We start from the raw sequence: 19725 nt of genomic DNA on the forward strand, positions 1-19725 counted from the left end.
CGGCCATATCGTGTGATTGTTAACGAAATATGCTCACTGAATTTTCCTTGCAACGGGCAATAAACAAACCCGATTTCGATGTATCGCCTTTGGAAGAATAGTACGGAAGAGCAAACTTGACATGTATCATTGCGCAGTGTTTCCGTTCAAACATGTTATACATGTTTCATTTCGGGTTAAGGGCATTCACTAGGCTTTCAAATGTGTTGCATATTAATTATTTACATATTTGAATTCTTATTTATGCTTATGTTTACTTTGTGCACTTTTTTCACCTAGGAACTACATTATCCAGCACTCCAACCCTGTGTTGCATGGACGAAAGGTGTCTATATTGTTAAGTGCAAACGTTTGCGTGTGTAAAGTCGTCAAAATTGAACGAATACATCTTCGAACCCGGAGAAAAGCTTCTAAAGCTCTCCAAAATATAGAGATGGTGATGGCGAATAGAAATTCGGAGGATTTTCGCAATGGTCGTCGATCGCGAGGTGCAAGCCCTCATTCTGACGATAGCAGCGGAGACGATTCTGACCATGGTAAGTCCCTTTGACGTTGACCCAGAGCATTATGTTCTTAATTTATTTTGGTAATGGAACTTGACATGCTGTCAAACTATCCATTTCAATGTGATGTATTATTTTCAGAAAATGGAATGCGGATTGGAGAGGAATACCAAGCTGTTGTGCCGGATATGTGTCCAGGTAAGCCCTTTTGACCTAATTACACATTTTAGGGAAGTTGTAATCAAAGAAGTAATACGATCCATATTCTAAACAGGAGATTCCCATTGGAAATGAATGATTGTTTGATTCCATAATTAAAGCTGTACCTGGTACAATTAAGTAATTATTTTTTTTATGCTGCTTAAACATCAGTCATTGTGTGGAGGTAGAATATCAGTAGGCTAACAGTTAAGACCAAGGGCCTAGATCTAGCCTACATAGATCTACAAACATGTAGATCTAACTAAGCCTATGTGATCAAATGTTTAGGTCAGTTTTAATCTTTTTTTTCTGAGGACCTTGGGGGTAGGGGGTGGGGGTGGTGGTGTTGTTGCAACCTTAACCTGAGGTAGGCAATCATGATAAGTAACATACGTATTGCGGACATAAATATTCATGACATTTGTAAGGTATTTATTTACATGTTTTGCAATGAGTGGTACTGAGTTTGAGCCCATGTTGACCCGGTTTCATTATATCAAAGGCTTGAAACATTGACCTGAGGTAGATCTAGGCCATAATATAGTGGTAACTATATGTGTCACTGAAACATGCATATTAGGGTAATGATGTACATGTCTTGTGATGAATATTATGGCACGTATGGTGAGTTTGAGCCATCTTGACCCTGTTTGATCAAGTTGAACTTTGCGATGCAATGGCTGTAATATAGATATGTCAGAATATCAAGAGTCTTTAATTTTAAGCATTGGGATTATGACGTTCATGTTTATTTATTTACACCGAGTGCCTATGATCTGAATTTAAAAGTCTGATCTGAGAAGTCAAAGGTGTCATTACAATTTGTAATTATGGTTTAATAAGAATTGCTAATCCGTTAAAAAATGTTGAAACTGGTAATCATTGTAATCATGACAGCTGTTTAATATTAATAATCATTTGAAGTTACTTTACGAAACTATCAATATTAATAATGGCTTCAAATAGTTTAGTCCATGTGAAACAGGAAATACAGCAATAAATGGTAGTTACGAATTAATGTGGATAGAATTGTTCTGTTTGCACAGATGTACCTTGTACTGAGGATATTTTTATCCTGAAAACTGTTAATTGGGTATGAAATGGTACTTTTGCATACTCTGGCTTTACTAGTAATTGGAATTTTTTATGGGTGACCTAGATGAACATATTGTAGCTCAAAATGTTAACCCGAGCCTCTAAGTTTGAACGTAGTCTATACCACTCTACCATGTATACTTTTTCAGTGAGAATATCACTCAAGGGATAGGAGTCACTCAAAGTATTCTGCCTAACTAGTGTGTCAAGAGTGTTACTGGTCTTGGAGTAACAGGCTAGTGGCTGTGTCTATCCCTGCGCAACACTGTTTATATGGCAACAAATGTGTCATGGTACATGGTTCAGATTGGTTCCATTTTGTGGCGTAACATTATGGCGATACAGTAATGTATCCCAATGTCAGGCCTACCATACAGTACATCTATTTGTTTACAACCCCTGTATTGCAATACATATGATACATCAGATGAATGTCTGAATGCCCTTTGTCTCCTGAAAAATCCTTGCGCTATATACTTTGCATTCCCCTATTGTTACTTCTCTACAGCAAACACATTACCTCATACATTCAGGTATAGATAAATTAATTTTCAGGAAAAGAAACTACACAAAATATGCTTGTGATAGCGTACATGTCTATGTTTTCACCGTGGAAAGAAGTGATATGTATTTTTTGCTGTTTAACGCCACGCTCAGCAATATTCCAGCTATGTGATGGCAGTCTTTAAATAATCGAGTCAGGACCAGACAATCCAGTGATTGACATCATGAGCATCGACCTACGTAATTGGGGTACAATGACATGCATCAACTAAGTCAGCGAGTCTGGCCACCTGATCCTGTTAGTCGCCTCTTAAGGCAAGCATGCGTTGCTGAGAACCTATTTAAGCCGGATCTTCATGGGTATAGTGATATGTAATACTTTCAAAGTTGCTGATGCGTAACATGGGTTTGCAAGGGACATCTTATACAGTACGAATAAAAGAAAAATAGTCTAAATAAAAATAAAAATGAAAAGATGCTTACATTGATGCATTGTGCAATGTTCATTCTAGAATGTGGCATACACTCTCTTGAAGTTTTCAGATGAAAGATTTTGAAGACTGATGGGCCATTTTATTATTTTAATACTTTTAGGATTAGCATTATCATTAATTATTACAAACCTCTATTATATTATATTATATTATATTATATTATATTATATTATATTATATTATATTATATTATATTATATTATATTATATTATATTATATTATATTATATTATATTATATTATATTATATGTGGTTTTGGAGTCAATCATCTCATGGGGATTCCAGGTTAGAATAAGTCCCCTGGCACCTATTCTGGTCATAAGAGGCAACCAAATCGATTAGGTGGTCAGGCTCAGGGACTTTGTTGAAAGTGTGTCTTTGTACCCCGAGGACTTGGATTGTTGTTCACAATAACAATCACTGGATTGTCTGTTCCAGACTCAGTTATTTTCAGGCTGCCATCACAATATTACTGAGAGTGGCATTAATCAACAAACAAACTATCTTATATCAATATCTTGATGAATGTATATTAATTAATAACACCTTTTATGTACAATGGTCCAGAAGAATTGAAGTTTGTAGATATGGCATGACGTTTTGTTCTATTTGGATGTATATGTTTTATGTCAAAATGAGTCACAATATGTGCGTTTGTGTTAGACATTTTAAGTCCTTGGTAGCATTTAGTATCCAATTTGTTACCTTTTGGTACTGGGTACATCGGAAATGGTACTAGTACAAATCACCTCTCATTGGTCAAATCTAACTAATCCGCTGCTCATTTTGGACCAATGATTTACCTACGTTTTGGGACCACACAACTACCCGGGTATGTTGTTTTACTAGTCTTGGACAAACGGAGGAGTGGCCATGTCTAACCCTGCTTATATGATACAGCCTATGTATGTAGACTTTTCGATGAGGTTGGTGTTTTTTTACAATTTAATCATGAAAACCATTTCCTGCCACAAACATTTCAAGAGTAGAATTGGTAAACCTCATGTGAACAGAATGATGGAACAGGAGGTCAAAACAGCTGAAAGTGTAGAGATATTGATAACAGCCTTGTATGTAGGTGACTGCTGGTTTTATGGATGTGACATGATAGCCATACACGGAAGATCAATGGCAATCATTCATGAATCGTGATACAATGGGTTCAGTGATCAGTACTTTTCTGAACTGTAAGAATGCATGGACATTGACTTTTGACAGCAGCTTAAAAGCAAAGCCCAGTATTCTTCCAAGTAGATAGGTGATAAGTTGCCTGTCGATTTGTGAAGAAGCCTTGACTTCAAAATTGGTTACTTATTATGACCTTTTGACCCTCAACATGCTCAAAGCGCTTGTGCTCATGAACTCACAGCATTGTTTTTGTGCTACCCTCTGCTATATTCGAAGTGCAGCAGAACCTGTATTGGCAGCCTTCGGTATTTCTGCTGGTCCGCTAGCCCGAGACTACTTAATTGCACAGAGGACCAGTAAAAATCCAAAGATGGTAGTCCTCACTGAGGTCTAGGGCTATAATTCTGAACTAGTTCAAATGTTCAAGTTTGCTACAAATTGAACTGAATATGACTGACAGAAAATGTAAACATACTGAACATTTTGGTTTTGTTCAAGCAGGACTAGCTATGAACTCTGGGGACTAGTGACAAGCTTCTCACTAGTCCTGGAAAAAACTAAAATTTCCAAGGTTGATCAGTGTTAAGAATATTAGGTTAAAAGAGGGTGAAAAATTGTTTTACAAAAAAACCAACATACTTTGGATAGGTACCGGTAGGTCTTTATCATGTTTGTTTTATTTTACATTTTTTCCTATAGTGAAGCACAAAATATGTGTGCCAGGGGCATTAAATAAAAAACAATACCTGGATGTGATAAAAAATATGTTGTTACTCAAGAAAAAAGGTTCAGGGTCATTGATTCTAAACTAGGGACAGTATGGTAACCAGAAATATATATTAATATGTTTACCTAGTGCAGTGTGTCGATGGGTCATGATCATAGAAGACCCTAGGCACAACATCAAGCCGTAAGCCAAGTGTAGATCACATGTAACATGTAAATATGATAGACGCTCTCCTTTCACCAGGCAGCACTAGGCCTTGTTAAAGGATGGTTTCCAGCAATAATGATACAGTGAATACATTGATTTACCACCAGCAGTCTTAACACAGCTAAATTGGTTCTTTTCCTTGAGTTTTTCTCTGTCTCATAACTAATAGAGAAACAAAAAACAAACCAGTGCTATATTCATGTATAGCAGATGGCTATGCAATAAATCACAAAGAATAATGAAGAATGATGTGTGGTTTATTTCTTGATAAAACATCGTTCTATCATGACATCATTTCTGGAGATTCGAACATGCTGACAACCCAATGACGTAAATTGAAGGCTATTTTTGGGAGGGTAATGAGTACGTTTGAGAATAAATAATATATCCACATTATTCATTGTTTTGATGTTTGTGTGAGTATTGAGGAAATATCAAATTGCCGAGATTGGATTGTATTCAGGGTATTCACTGAATACTTTGGACTAGTGGGTTATGTCCCAGACTGACTCGTTAACCATGGAAAGAAGATGTTGACAATGTTTAGAATGAATGTAGCAGCAGGATATTAAAAGAAGAAGTTCTCCTATCTTGTCTATTATCAAAGAACCCTATTAAATATAATTAAATATGTTTTAATCTGGAAAAGAGACTCCCAACAAATGTCAAACTTTCCAAAATTAATTTAATACAAATACCTTTTAGACTTGGTAGACATCAACATTCATTTCAAGATTGTTGGATTAATATGCACTGGCTTTGTATAAATTGATTTTTGAACTTGAATCTTGCAATGGCTTAAACAAAAGAATTAGTAGGAGACAGCTGGTTTCTAGTCAAAGAAACAAACTTGAAGGCCTGGCAACTTCTCTATAGATTTCAAATTATTTTTACCAACTACTGTCAAAGGTTAACAGCTGTTGAAATAATACATTGTTTAGAAAGTGGTTTCTTTGGTAGAGATGTTAAAATTTATTTTAGTAGGTGCAACAGAAATTGAACAATTACCAGACCTAGGGTTGTTTTCACTTTTGTCAAACTGTTGTCTCCTCATGCATGCTTGGTTGCCAGCTGTATATAATTATGTTTTAACTGAAGCCCCACAAATGACCACCAAGGGAATTGTTTGGCATAAGAATGATGTGAATGTAGTGTTAGAATTCTGCCCAGTGCTTCTTGAGTTTAGGTGCACATGCAATAGGCTGTCTATTATAATTGCTAACATAATAAATCATTTTCATTATCGTTTGTGTTGAGCTAAGCTTAACGCCAGGTTCAATCCTTTCTCAAAGTGCCAGACAATAGATCTGTGAGAAAGGTGATACGGTTGAAATGTATCAGACTTTCTGATGGTTGCCTTGTGCAATTATTTTATTGGTCTAACAGTTGGACAGTTTTGATCATCTTGCATGATGTGACGAAAATATCACTTTGAAAACATGTGACTTTTGTAAAATACAAGGGATTCATTCATATTGTTGAACAACACCTGCTCCTGTGGAAGGATAGCACTGGAGTAGACACAGTTGTGTCCTGGAAGTAGCTGGATACCTAAATTGATATTTCCAGATTTGTCAGATTTCAGTTGTCATCAGTGTTAAGCTCTTTTTAGTTTATTTACTTAATTATGCCTGAAATCTCAATTACTTTTGAATACAGTGAAACCTTGTTAGGCCAAAGAAAAAAAACCAACTTTGCGGATGATTACGGTTTGACTTGTCCATTTATACGTACACATTCACACACACTTACTCACACACACACACTCACCCACACACCCATAGGATGTCACTTCGTCACTTTCATTTGTTATCCCTCCAGGTTTTAAAAACGGGGGGCATATAGCGATCAGCATGTCCATCCATCCACTGTCCGTTTCCCGTTTCCGGAGCACAACTCCAAAACCATTGAATATTTCTTGATGAAATTTGTTGTACAGATCACTTTAGTGGTGAACTGGCGCGTTTCTATGATTTGGGATATTAAGAAATTTTGAACAGCATTATTTTATTCTTCACTGAACTGAAGGTATCCAATGGAAATGAACCAAAAAGGGTATAACTCCATTTCTGAATTGCACCAGAACAGATGGATGTGTCATCTCCTTGTGACTCTTGTAGAGAAATTTGTTTATCCAGGCGGATTCATTAGTAACTGTACAGGAATTCATTCTATCGTGGAAAATGGTTTGGGTGAATATTATCAACTGTATTGTTGCAGAGATGCGAACAGAGTCTAGAGTGGAAGCCATGTTGGTGTGGGCCCCTACTGGAGACTTGCCTGAAATTAAAGGTAAGTTTTATTTGGGAAACTATTTTTTTTTTTTTTCTGAATCTCCTTGTCATGCTTATGGATTCATAGAAGTGGTAGACTCAAGGTGTGGTCACATGTTGATTTGTGTTTGTTTTCATTTAGAACAGGTTCATTTTGTATATGTGACCTACATCCACATCGTTGACGACGAACAAGATACACTTTCCACAATAATGCGAAATCTTGAACCAAGACACATGAGTTGATTTCATCCTCCCCTGGCATGTACACATACAGGGTAGTTACAAACAAACAAAAACAATGGACATTACACTCCCTAATGATGTAATTAGACTTATCTCCCTTTGTTGTTACCCTTCTTCATGGAGGGGATAAAACAAGGACTTTTTGGCACGGAGTTGGTAAACTGTGTCTGTGTGGGGTGTTGGATGTTAAACTGCAGCATGGTATTGTATTGAACTAGCACTATTAAACTGGCATTAGTCCACAATAGTAGAAGCTGCCAGAAATAATCAATAACAGTGCAATGATCTTGAATGTGATGTTAAACCCATTTCACCTCAACCATGTCAACTGACATTCCGTCCAAATTGAATAAAAATAACCTCTCAGCAATTAAGGTTCAACTTATATGCGGCCCTAGAGCTAACAGGAGTTTTTATATAGGTTTGTGTTGGGATGATCTAACAAAGACCAGGGTTGGTCGGGTAGCCTAGTGGTTAAAGCGTTTGCTCGTCACGCCGAAGACCCAGGTTCGATTCCAAACATGGGTACAATGTGTGAAGCCCACTTCTGGTGCCCCCAGCCGTGATGTTGCTGGAATATTGCTAAAAGCGGAGTAAAATCAAACTCACTCACTACCTCACTATCAATAACCATGATGATGTTGTGTTCCAGTTGATGAATACATCAACATTGCCAAAGAGAAGCATGGCTACAACACAGAACAGGTGAGTGCTTACTTTCCCAGGGCCTCATTCCACAAAGTGATCATATTGGTGATCATAAATCTATACTTTAACATAGACCTATTTCAGTCGTTGCACTACAATCAGTTTGTTGAACTGGGCCCAATACTTTCATACCATGTCTGATGATTTCCATGATTCAGTGTTTAACTTAGGCTCTTACTGAATTAAGCTGTCAATTTGATAATTCAGGTCAGAAAGTGTTCTGATTCATGTTCTATTCTAATAATAAGTTAACATGACATTGGAGGAAATAACATATTACTTATTCATGACATTAACTACCATCTTGGGTAATTTCACAACAGTCAAATCTCAGTATATAACTTTACATTGTTTAAAGTCTGTTCACATTTTCGTCTGAAAGGTACAAAGCTATGATCCATGATTAGAGTAAATAACATAATGGATTGTGAGTAGTGCCTATATTTACATACCGTTTATTCATGAAACATTTTGCTCAAGTTTTGTTTATTGCAAATAGTTTCAACTATGATTATGGTTAGGACATATATGATCCAAGTGCTCTTTGACAGCTTAAACCACCACACTCAGAAGCAGTGATGACTCAGGATTACATCACTGCCACAAGCTAATTTACATATTACATAACCAGACTACTCTTGTTTGTAAACAAGCATGCTTTTTCTGAAATCAGAACAGACTGGCCTGACGCTAGCCTTTCGTTGCACTGTACATATTGTTTTGCATAATTGTATTAATATCTTACTACAACAGCAACAGTGATGTGCATGTCAATATATCTTTACACATCAAGGTGACCATTTTGCTAGCTCTCCACTGGGCTTTGATTTCAGCACATTGAGCCGTACAACCAATGTAAACAAAGGATAAATACTGGTTTTTCACATTTGAGTATATTTTCTCAATGAAAGTTACTTCTTTCATTCATTTTTATCTAAATGCGTAGACTCTTTGAAAATGAAACATGCAAAACATTTATAATTTGTTAAGGGGACTATGTGACGATTCATCAAATCTGTCCTGTGGCAGAGGTATGAGGTGGACCACATGGAAATCTGGGTCATAACATCTGTGACATGTAAGATGTCAGGATCTGCTGATCTGTACCTTGATGCCCTTGAATTATGATCCTCTGTCTTTCGGTACCATACAGGAGACAGCTAATGTAAGTATGGTTTGTTTAAATGAGATATTTTTGTTGTTACAGGCCCTAGGCATGTTGTTCTGGCACAAACACAATGTTGAGAGAGCTCTGTCCGATCTGGCAAACTTCACTCCCTTTCCTGATGAATGGACAGTAGAAGACAAAGTACTTTTTGAGCAAGCATTTAGTTTCCATGGGAAAAGTTTTCATCGGATAAGGCAAATGGTAAGTCCACACTAAACTTTTGAAAGTATTTGAATATTTTAGTATGTTCAAGCAGAAAGTTTTATCTGAAAGATATTTTACCAGAATAGGCAGAAGACACACCATGTTGGAAATGCACTTGGGACTGTAGAAGTGGGGCATTAAGGGTTAAAGCAAGGACTGGTCGGCTCGGTGTCAGTATACTGTGTCTGAGTGGGGTATTCATGTTAAACTGCGGCATGGTATCTCCGTGAGCTAGCACTATAAATCCGCATCAGTCCGGTCTAGTACAAGCAGCCACACACACACACACACACACACACACACACACACACACACACGTGCATGCAAGTCGCTATATAAGTGCAATAATCTTGGATGCTACGTTAAACCCAATTTCACCTCACCTCACCTGTAGAAGAGGAATATGTAAATAATCAAGTCTGGTCTAGCCAATCGATATTGTAAGCAACCATCCTTCTAACTTGCAATCACCACAGGGACTGAGAATAAGTACACCTAGCGATCAAAATAGGTGATCTTCTACTTAACTTCCATAGGGGCTTGGAGCTTTCTGCCCCTTGGTATTGGAAGGTGTTTTTATGAAGTAGTGTTGTATAGAAGGGCTGTAGGGCTGGGACGGGTAATTTCGGTACTTGGGTTGGGTGGGTCCTGATTAGGACCTGGGTATCCACAGTACCTCAGGGACCCGTGTTTGGTCACGAAAATATATAGTTTAATGACAACACATTACTATAGCTCAGTGCTTATGCTACAAGTCACTAATGTTCTCATTTCTTTCTGACGTAGCACACATTCCTTTTGAGTAAAGATAAGACTTAGTCTACTTCAGTGTACGCCTGATCTGATCATTGGATACATGTATCTGAATAGTTTCTGACAGGGCTGTGCTAAAACAATTCCCAACTGGACATTTTGTACCCAGCTCTTGAGACCTACAGTGGGTACCCGGGTATGGTCGGGTAATAGGGGGTCGGGTACCCGGGTAGTAAATTTGGACTGTCTCAGCTCTAAAGTGCTGTATACAAAGTGGTGTATGTGTATTGAGGAGTGTTGTATATATAGAAGTGCTGTATACAAAGTGTTGTATGTGCATGGAGAAGTGTTGTATATAGAAGATGCTCTGTTACAGCTACCTGACAAGTCTATAGCCAGTCTGGTGAAATATTATTACTCATGGAAGAAGACACGGTCACGGACCAGTCTGATGGATCGCCAGGCAAAGAAGCTAGCCAGTCAGAGGGATGGGGACAGGTGCGTACCGTACCATTATTACTATTAGTATAATTACAGTCTGTGCCAAATACATTTGAGACTACCAACACAACAAAGCTCTTAAAATCATTTTCAGAAGATTTTATTGTTATTATGTGGACAATTATTGGCTGAGGTTACCGGTCTGAACAGAATTTTACTGGACATGGACTTTGGACTAGTGGCTAAAGTCCGTAACTGCTATTACAAGGCCTAAGAAACACTCAAAATCATTTGGTACTTAGAACTCGAATACTGTGAATAGACCATTGTTAATAAATATGCATTAAAAATCTAAAAATAGGCTCTCTGTTTTCTGTAATGGAACTTTTACCATGAATTATTATCTGTCTAAGACACTTTCAAGGCTGTGATGTACTGTCAGTGCTCCCCATACCTCTGTTACATTTATGATATTTATGATAATGATTTCTTCTTCCAGTGATGCATCTGATGAAGGCAGTAAGAGTGACAGCGAGACAGATAACAAGGAGAACGGGGTAGGTACTTCCAGCTTCCCTAGTGAAAGAATTTCAGAAAATTTGTATATGCATTTAGAGATGAGCTCGCATTTATGTCCTCCACTACCAAAATATGTCTTGGTTTAAAAAGTGTAGAGTAGATCCAGATAACCTCATACTTGGCCTAAAGGAGATTTAAATGGCGATTGGTGTCAAAAAGGGTTGTTCTGGGTTCGTAATATGCTACTCAAAAGAAGTCAAGGACCACCCAGTTCTTTTATGGGACTATAATCTGTCATGCCAGACAGTAGTATAGACATCTGGAATGAAAGTCTGAATCAACTGTTAAACCGTGTGGATAGGCCCAATTACTTTTCAGACTGTTTTTATAGCTGTAATGGTATGTACTCTGGCATGAAAGCCTTTTCACTCATTTGCCATTATTGAACTTGGTGTTGTTTTGTTTAGAAAGTGGAGAAGGATCACTGTGGGAACTGCAAGCTGAAGACCTCCCAGCTGCACGTGACACCCAAGGGCTCGCTGTGTAATATTTGCTATCAGTATTGGAGGTACGGCTTGCTACAGAGGACTCACTTCTGACATATTGTCATACCATTGTATATACTTGTACAAAAACAGTGGACCAAATTGATTCAGCAAATTGTGTGCAATGGCTGATAATTTCTGCACCTATGGGGCATGGGTGGACCACTTGTCTAAGGCACATTTCCATGTGCAGGGTTGCTTCCCTTAGGCATTCTAGGATCCTGTGATAATGGGTTTGAATCCCTTACATTGACTTGATATGATTCTTCATGAGTTATCACCACACCCATGTGTGTTTCTCGAAAGTTGTAAATGTTTAAGACATGGATCACTTCCGACTTACCTCCCACATGAAACCAACATGTTTTGATATAAAAGGAAACTATTCAAAGCGTTGTTTAAACCAAACTGAAAAGCGTTGTTTAAACCAAATTGAAGAACTCAATTGCCTAAAGCAGCATTAGCCCCAACTCAAGTATTCAGTCTCTCTAGCAGATGTAGATGTATTATTCAGTATCTGTATGCTATGCTTCTCAACAAAGACATAAAATAACTGATGTATTTCGTCTAGACGATCCGGTGTGATGAGGCCGCAAGGTTTAAAACGTCATGAAAGTCAACACACAGGCCGGGCACATCCACTGAAACACAAGCGGAAGCCCCCCCGAGGGATGCATTTGACGTATGATGATCTGATGTCGATGGTCAACGGACCAGCACCCCAGGCAGAGGCTGTCCTCAAGTCACTAGATTCGGAGCTTGTCGCACTCAAACGACAGGTAACAATCGTCAGTATACCTTCAGTTTCTTCTATTTCTGTCTAAGGCATGTTGTGGGCAAATCTTTCTTTTAAAATATGCAATTATACTTTCAAGAGATATTGTACAGGATAATTACAAATGATGAGTCTTATTTTTGGTGTTGGTAATTTTAGGAAATATTGGTACGAACATGATTAAGCATGGATTTTGCATGGTTATCCCAACTTAGTGGTATATATTATCTGTGGCAGCCATATAGTCTTGTCTTGATCATGATGATAAAAAACAATTTGATCCATTTGGGGCTTTAGCCATCGAGGCAAGGTCAAGGGACCTATTGCACTTCAAAGATTGGTTTGTTTTGTATGACTATTTAATAGCTACATGACCTTTTACCATGCTCTTTAGTGTCTCCAATTTATCTTGCCTCACCATAGATATTTGTACCAAATTGGGTTGACCCATCATTAATTTTAATGTCATCAGACAGCTCGAGCCTTGTGGCTCTATATTTTAACCTATTATGCATCAGTATTCAGTGTGCAAATGGTGTGAAATCCAGTTTTGTAAAACGATTGTTACACAGATATTAAAGAATGTACGATAAGAAAGGATCTCTAATATCAAAACTTGTTTCAGGTACAAAACAACAAACAGATGTTAAGCTTACAAAAGCACAAACTGTCTGATGGAATAGACAAGTTCAAGTCTCAAGAGGTGAGGATTTGTAACCTACTTTGCTTAATTCTCATATAACCATCACCAATGACCCAAATCCCCTAAATTTATTAATGTGCCTCTCAGAGACTCTAGGGAAGATAAAGTCACTAGTAACCAATGCTATCCTGTCATAAGAACAGACTAAAATGAGGATCAGGTGTTGACAATGTGTGATCTGGGCCTCGTTCCACAGAGCGATCTTTGTTAAACATGTTAAAGAATCAGACTTACAATCACATTAGCGCTAAGATTGTTTTATGGAACTGGAACCTGTCTGATTGGGTCATGGTGCCCTGATGCTGTGGATTGTTACTGTTAAAATCAACCATTAGCTGGACACCTGAGGCTGGAATATTGCTGACTGGCAAAAATCAACATTCAGTCCCTTGCTGGAAAAAAGAAACGGGTGGAGTTTTGGATGTGGAGAGTATGAAACTGCTGAATAAATGTTCAATTTCTTTCCTTTTCAAGTCAAATAAAATTGTTTTGTATTGCAGCTCAATCAGAAGATCAATGCAAGATGGACAAATGAGGAATTACTACTTGCTGTGCAAGGTGAGTATAACACTGTAACAAGAATTTACTAGGGTCCAATTAGTTCTTTCACATGGGGTATTCCTGTGCAGAATGACCAACAAAACAATGATAGGTAACACATTTGCTGATTAGGGATTGGATAGTTCCTGGACTTTGTTGGAGAGGTTTCCACTCAAGGAACATATCCTGATACTAATGATATCGTCGGTACATTGACCACTACAATTTGAAATTTGATATAAATGATTACACACACACTGTTCATTGAAATCTGCAGATTATCATCCCCACTGTGGATCTGCCTGTATAAAGTTGTCTCCATTTATGTGCTAAGACTGTTTTGCCTGTCATTTTCAGTGCTATCCATTGTTGTAATTCTGTTGTAGGAGTGCGGAAGTATGGCAAGGACTTCAAAGCAATAGCTGAAGTAATTGGGAACAAATTAGAAGCTCATGTTCGTAGTTTCTTCGTGAATTTCCGGAGGCGCTACAACCTGGATGAAGTATTGGCAGAGTATGAAGCTGAGCATGGCATGGAGAGCACCACCAACATAGAAGAAGAGGAGAAAGAAACAGAAAAGGTACTTTTGTCTCCCATGAAAATCTTGGGTCAGGACTTATAAGAAATTCTGATCATGCCTTTATTATCTCGCCAAGATGAAGATGCTGAAGATGGGCAGTTTTTATGATGGCCAGTCTGCTTGTCTGATGTGGTGGACTTTAATCTGTGCCAACTCGACTAGCCCTGACATGTATTTGGGATATATTTTCAGTAGTCTTTTGTATTAGCATATGGACAAGCATAAGCTGATCTTACTAGACTCAGACTTTAGCCTTGTGGCCGAGGGCGCAGATTTAGATCTTTCTGATAGAGCTGGCTACATTTTACCCATCCTTTGTTGTTAAGATTCAACAAGGTAAATGTTTTGTGTTATTTAGATGGATGTGGATAAGCCAGTAGAAGCTACCCAATCAAATGGTGGAGCTGTGAACAACACCGCCTCATCTGGAGCCCCGCCCCCACTCCTGAAGCAGCCCCCACCCGCAGCAGTTCCTGCAGTCAACAACCGCAGCTCCCCACAGTCACAGACTCACAGGTAAACTCACAACTCCAGTATATAGATGGACACTTTGCTGAAGTTAACGAGGCGACTAAATGGATCGGGTGGTCTGCCTGGTTTGATTGCGTGTCAACGACAGTGTGGATCATTGCTCATATCAATCACTGGATTATCTGGTACAGACTTGATCATTTAGAGGCCACGTCATATGACTGAAATATTGCTTAGAGTGGCGTTCAACAACAAACAATCAATGCCCAAGAGAAAGTAGGAATTTTTCATTCCCACCCAGGTTGGGAGAGGGCGGACTTTATATTATGAGATTATTAAACCTCTGACCTAAAATGGCGCGGTATGTAGTTATGCCAAGGAATATCATCCATGCACCAAGAAATTCTGACCTCTCGAGGACATTTTTTGTGTGAGACCTATAACTTGAAAACTACTGCAGAGATTCTTTTCAAATTTGGTGAACACTTTACATACCAACAGTAGAGGTGCAGTGGGTAGTTAGATTTCACTATTTGGAATTCTGAAAAAATACAGTTTCTTTGTTTTTTCTTTCTTTTTTTTAACTTATATAATAGAATGTTTACACTTTAACATTTGTGTGACCAATAACTTGAAAACTACTACATGGATTATTTTCCATATGGGGGAACAGTTTCTATACCATTAGGAGAGATGCAGTGCAATGTTTGATTTTGATATGTGTATTTTCTAAAAAAAATATGATTTTTTTCATGTTTTGAACTAAGAAATATGTTGGGAGTCGTGGTCAGGGATATCAGTGAGCACTTTTTGCCTTGTTTTATCAGCTGTTAGGTACCGCTGTTGCATTCAATCAGGATGTGATTGTTCTATTGTTCTAATGCAAGTGTTACAATTGCAGGTTACTTCCTCAGAAGACGACCATATTACAACAGCCCCCTCCACTGATCCGCCCTGCCTCCAGCAAGCCAAGCATCATGACACCATCTGCCGGATCCACCCGAGATTGAGCTTCATCCTCATGTCATAACAGAACATTTCTAGCTCACAAGGCCAGGCTTAACTGAATTCTGTGCATTATGTATCGTCCATCACATGATCTATATCACATCACAGCTCAATCAAGTGTGCTGAAATTTGACTGGATGTTCTTTGGCATGGAAACGGTTCAAACGTACCCAGCAACTCTAGTTCCAGAGGCTGCCTTAAAAACCCAACAGCCTTTTTGGAGTTACCAGCCTGTTTTGACATTTAAGTGGACATACTGAAGTCAGGCTGGCCTTATGGGCCTCAATTCATCGATAGAAGTAGCAATCGCCATGAAAAGTTGTAATGGATTTGCCAACAATGCAGATACTCCTCCAACATGGAATGTACAGTACTGTACATACCAAAGTGACATCTTCTGGTGTGTAAGCCTGTGGTACAGATGGTGGTATTCACTACTTAACTGTACAATGATATTGTGATGTGAGCAAGTCTCTCACCAACTGGATGGTGAGGTTCCACATTCCTAGTCTCATAGATATATCTTCTTCTCCTTGAGCTATCAAACAATGTTTCTTGTCAATGGTGGTGTTTTGATTACATAACCTGGTTACTGGTTACCACATTTTTCATCATTTTGTTCGCAGGTCAGTTTTTATATTTGTAGTAATAAGTTACTAATGAACTCATGTCTCCTTCAACTGATGGCTTTGTGTACGTCATATTTAGAGATGGTATAATTCATATCAGGTGTAAAATTGAAAATTACCTGGTTAAATTCTTTTTCTCATTCTTTTAGGTTATGTTGTACCTTTGTGTGAACATCCGACCGACTGATAAATGCTTTTTGTAAATGATATGTAAATATATGGAAATACTTACAAGTTTACAACTTAAGGTCTACAAACAAATGCGTATGTATTGCTGTGAAGTTGAACTTGAAGTAACACTTTGCTACAGTCATTTTTTTCATGAACATGCTAGTAATCGGGTACTTAAGTCAAGAAGTACAACATATTTTGCTCAAGATTTAGTCAAATCACCTTAGAAACTTGGCTGTAATGTATCATCAGTCATTTCCTGGAGTGGCGAGGTAGCCAGGCGGTAAAGGAGTTGCTTATCACACAAAAAAACAGGTTCCCCACATGGGTATATTGTGGGAATCCATTCAGTGGTGTGATGTTGCTGTACCATTACTAAAAAAAACTGTCTACTGTCATCCTTCATCATGTTCCATGTTCTCCTGCACGAGGATGATAAATCATGATATAGTGTTGTATGCTGCAGTTCACTTGCTGTAATGTCCTGCCTAGCAGTGTAATGTATGCCTGTGTTGAATGTAAAGGGTAAAACTCCCAATCACCTCTCATCTCATGTCACTTGTCATCATTGTATATATGGAACGATTTAAATTATTGAAACTCCAGATTAAGCATTGAAGATGTTGAATATTAATTTTCTAACATGTTTAGTTGGTAGTGAATGAAGTTTTTGCATTTTATACCATTGAACTTTTCTTCTTTTTTTTGAAGTGATCTTTTGTAATACAAATAATTGAGTTAAAAAGGACTGTTGATGTCAGTCGGAGATACTTGAGTTGTTTCAAAACATCAAAATTGTCATGCAATAAAATTTGTGTATAAAAAATCTTTGTTGATTGTTAAGGTGACCTGGAAGGTCTGAGTAAGTCGAGTAAGGGGTGGCTGAAAAGTTCAGCATAACTACGAAGGATGTACACTACACTTTTAACAGTTTGCAGGCTGCATTTGAACCAGGCAGCATAGAGAGTAGGTGTTCTCTGTTGATGAAAATGGACAAAATTAGCTACTACGCGGTCAAGTATCTCCATGTGGAGATGGTGTCAACTTTAGGGGTACTCCTAACTTTGCCACTGTTAGAGGTTGTAAGAGAGGAAGAGAGACGACCTTCACCTGCCAACATTAAGGAAAATGTAGCAAAAAAAGAAATGCAAAAGTGATAAGATGTATATTTTACATATCATATAAATAATCAACAGATTGTAATCGATTGTTCAGAATTGGCACACATCATTGTCATTGATTTACAGTCCATATGGAACAGTAGATTTTAAGGTGAAGGTCATCATTAGAGTCCCCACTGTGCCTGCAGTGCTTGTGCCAACTGTCGGAGGTTCTGTGGTTGTTGCTGATATACTCGCAGTCATTGATCAAGTGCATCCCATAAATAAAATGTTAGACCTGAAGGGCCATGGCAGGACCTGGATGTTGTGATTCCTGAAAAAGGCTGTTCTACCAGTGTAGGAGATGGCTGCCCACATCATCACACTACCACCAGCAAAATCTGACCACTTCCTGAATGCAGTTTCATACATAGCATTTCCCACGATGCCTGTAAACACCATCTGCACGGCGTAACATATAACATAACTTGTCACACACCTATCTTGTCTCCATCAAAAGTTGTGGCCATACTCTGTGACCTTGACTCCATTGACGTCACAGCTGACGATGTAGGCCTGTCAAAATGACACCTTGAAGTGGTCGTCAAGCGCAAATACTATCAGATTGTAAACGATTTCTCACTGTTAGCTGATATCCTTGGCAATCCTGGTATTTCCATAGTTGTAGAGGTGGCCATGGTGGTTTTTTCACATAATGGACGTATCTGTATGAATCTGTCCTTTGCTCTAGTAGTAACATGTGGTCAACCAGATCTGGAGAGGTCACACGTACACGTGTCTGATATGGTGCTACCTGGAAAAACTTGGCTACAGCTGAAGATGATTCTCTGGTTTGCAGTCGGCCTATGGTGTTGCATTGGGCTTCCATCAGTCATGGCATGGTTTTGCTTGTCACGTGCTGTAAGATTGTATTGACATGCAAATGCAAACCCAACGTTTTTATAGCTCAAACAAGTGATGTTGCACGTGCATGTCATGTCAAGTCAATGTGTCTCGGCCCTAGGCTCTCACATGGTTGTGTTATTGTGATTTTGCCATCTTTTCACATAATTTCTTCAGTACCTCTTTCTTTCCTTACAAATCAATCCCCAACCCATACAAAAATGACCAATTCATGTTTTGGTATTCATCAATTTTGTATGGATATTGACAACACTATGTCAGATACTTTGATTTTACTACATTTGCTGGGTTTTTTGTGCTTGTTTTTTTTGCAGAGTATGCATATGTTTATAGATGATCATTGATGCACCACACATGACAAAGCCATTACAGGAGGCATCTCTCATGAAAGAGTTGAGAGCATACTGAGGAATTTATCAAATTAGGGTTTCATCACGCTGGGCTCTAAGGCTTCTGACTCCTTATCAGAAATGCTCCAGGTTCTTCATATCCGGTGAAAAGTTAGGTCGTTAGGAAGCAGGCCCAGCTGATTTTGTTGAACGATTTGCAACCATGGATGAGTCTAGAGAATAAGAAGGCAAAGTCTGTTCCATCACTTTTCAGGGTGATAGCTTCAGTTTTGGGGAATTCCAAAAGAATCCTATTGGTGGACTACCTCCTGAAAAGTAGGACTATTAATTGTCAATATAATGCTAATCTGCTATAGAACTTGTTGTACCGTGTGAATGCCCCTTTAGTTAACTGTGTGAGTGAGTTCAGATCAGCAATATATCATCCATATCGAAACTAAATCAAGTTACAACTGTGTGAGAATATCAAGCCCGCAATGTTTGAATGTAGCATTGAACTCTGAACAAACTCAGTATTCACCAGATTTGGCACGTCCGATTTCCACCTCTTCCCAAACTTGAAGAAGGAACAGTCTGGCAAGCATTATGCAAATGTCATTCTGCAGTAGGACTTTTTAAATCCAGCATGAGGAAGCCTTCTACATCAGTGGGATCCAGGCACTTCATCATTCACATGTATGTGTGTGGACATGAGAGGGTTTTGGGTTAAAAACATCATTACTAACTCCATCAGTGCAGTCCATCACAGTATGGGGCC

General features: G+C 38.4%; 1 protein-coding gene across 2 annotated transcripts; it reads left to right on the forward strand.

The window, feature by feature from the left end:
- The first annotated feature begins 310 nt into the window (after positions 1-310).
- Positions 311-17412, forward strand: LOC139443320 (REST corepressor 1-like). 2 transcript variants are annotated; one of them, XM_071224300.1, is made up of 14 exons: positions 311-536; positions 645-701; positions 7081-7152; positions 8032-8084; positions 9295-9456; positions 10589-10710; positions 11153-11210; positions 11640-11740; positions 12289-12505; positions 13118-13195; positions 13696-13753; positions 14122-14315; positions 14674-14831; positions 15688-17412. In XM_071224300.1, exons 1-14 carry the CDS (start codon positions 434-436, stop codon positions 15794-15796), a joined length of 1542 nt encoding a protein of 513 aa, XP_071080401.1. In that variant the 5' UTR covers positions 311-433; the 3' UTR covers positions 15797-17412. The 2 variants fall into 2 exon arrangements, with proteins under 2 accessions (XP_071080401.1, XP_071080402.1); XM_071224301.1 differs by having other exon boundaries at positions 12289-12496.
- Positions 17413-19725: the final 2313 nt, after the last annotated feature.

The sequence above is a fragment of the Haliotis cracherodii genome, unplaced genomic scaffold (genome assembly GCF_022045235.1).
Source record: "Haliotis cracherodii isolate W230 unplaced genomic scaffold, xgHalCrac1.p SCAF_5, whole genome shotgun sequence".
In the NCBI taxonomy this organism is placed as follows: domain Eukaryota; kingdom Metazoa; phylum Mollusca; class Gastropoda; order Lepetellida; family Haliotidae; genus Haliotis; species Haliotis cracherodii.

Bases quoted from the DNA above. Each gene is read 5' to 3' on its own strand.
- LOC139443320 (XM_071224300.1), top strand. From the start codon at position 434: ATGGTGATGGCGAATAGAAATTCGGAGGATTTTCGCAATGGTCGTCGA. The intron at 537-644 runs GTAAGTCCCTTT...TATTATTTTCAG, and splicing joins CGGAGACGATTCTGACCATG to AAAATGGAATGCGGATTGGA. The intron at 14,316-14,673 runs GTACTTTTGTCT...TGTGTTATTTAG, and splicing joins AGGAGAAAGAAACAGAAAAG to ATGGATGTGGATAAGCCAGT.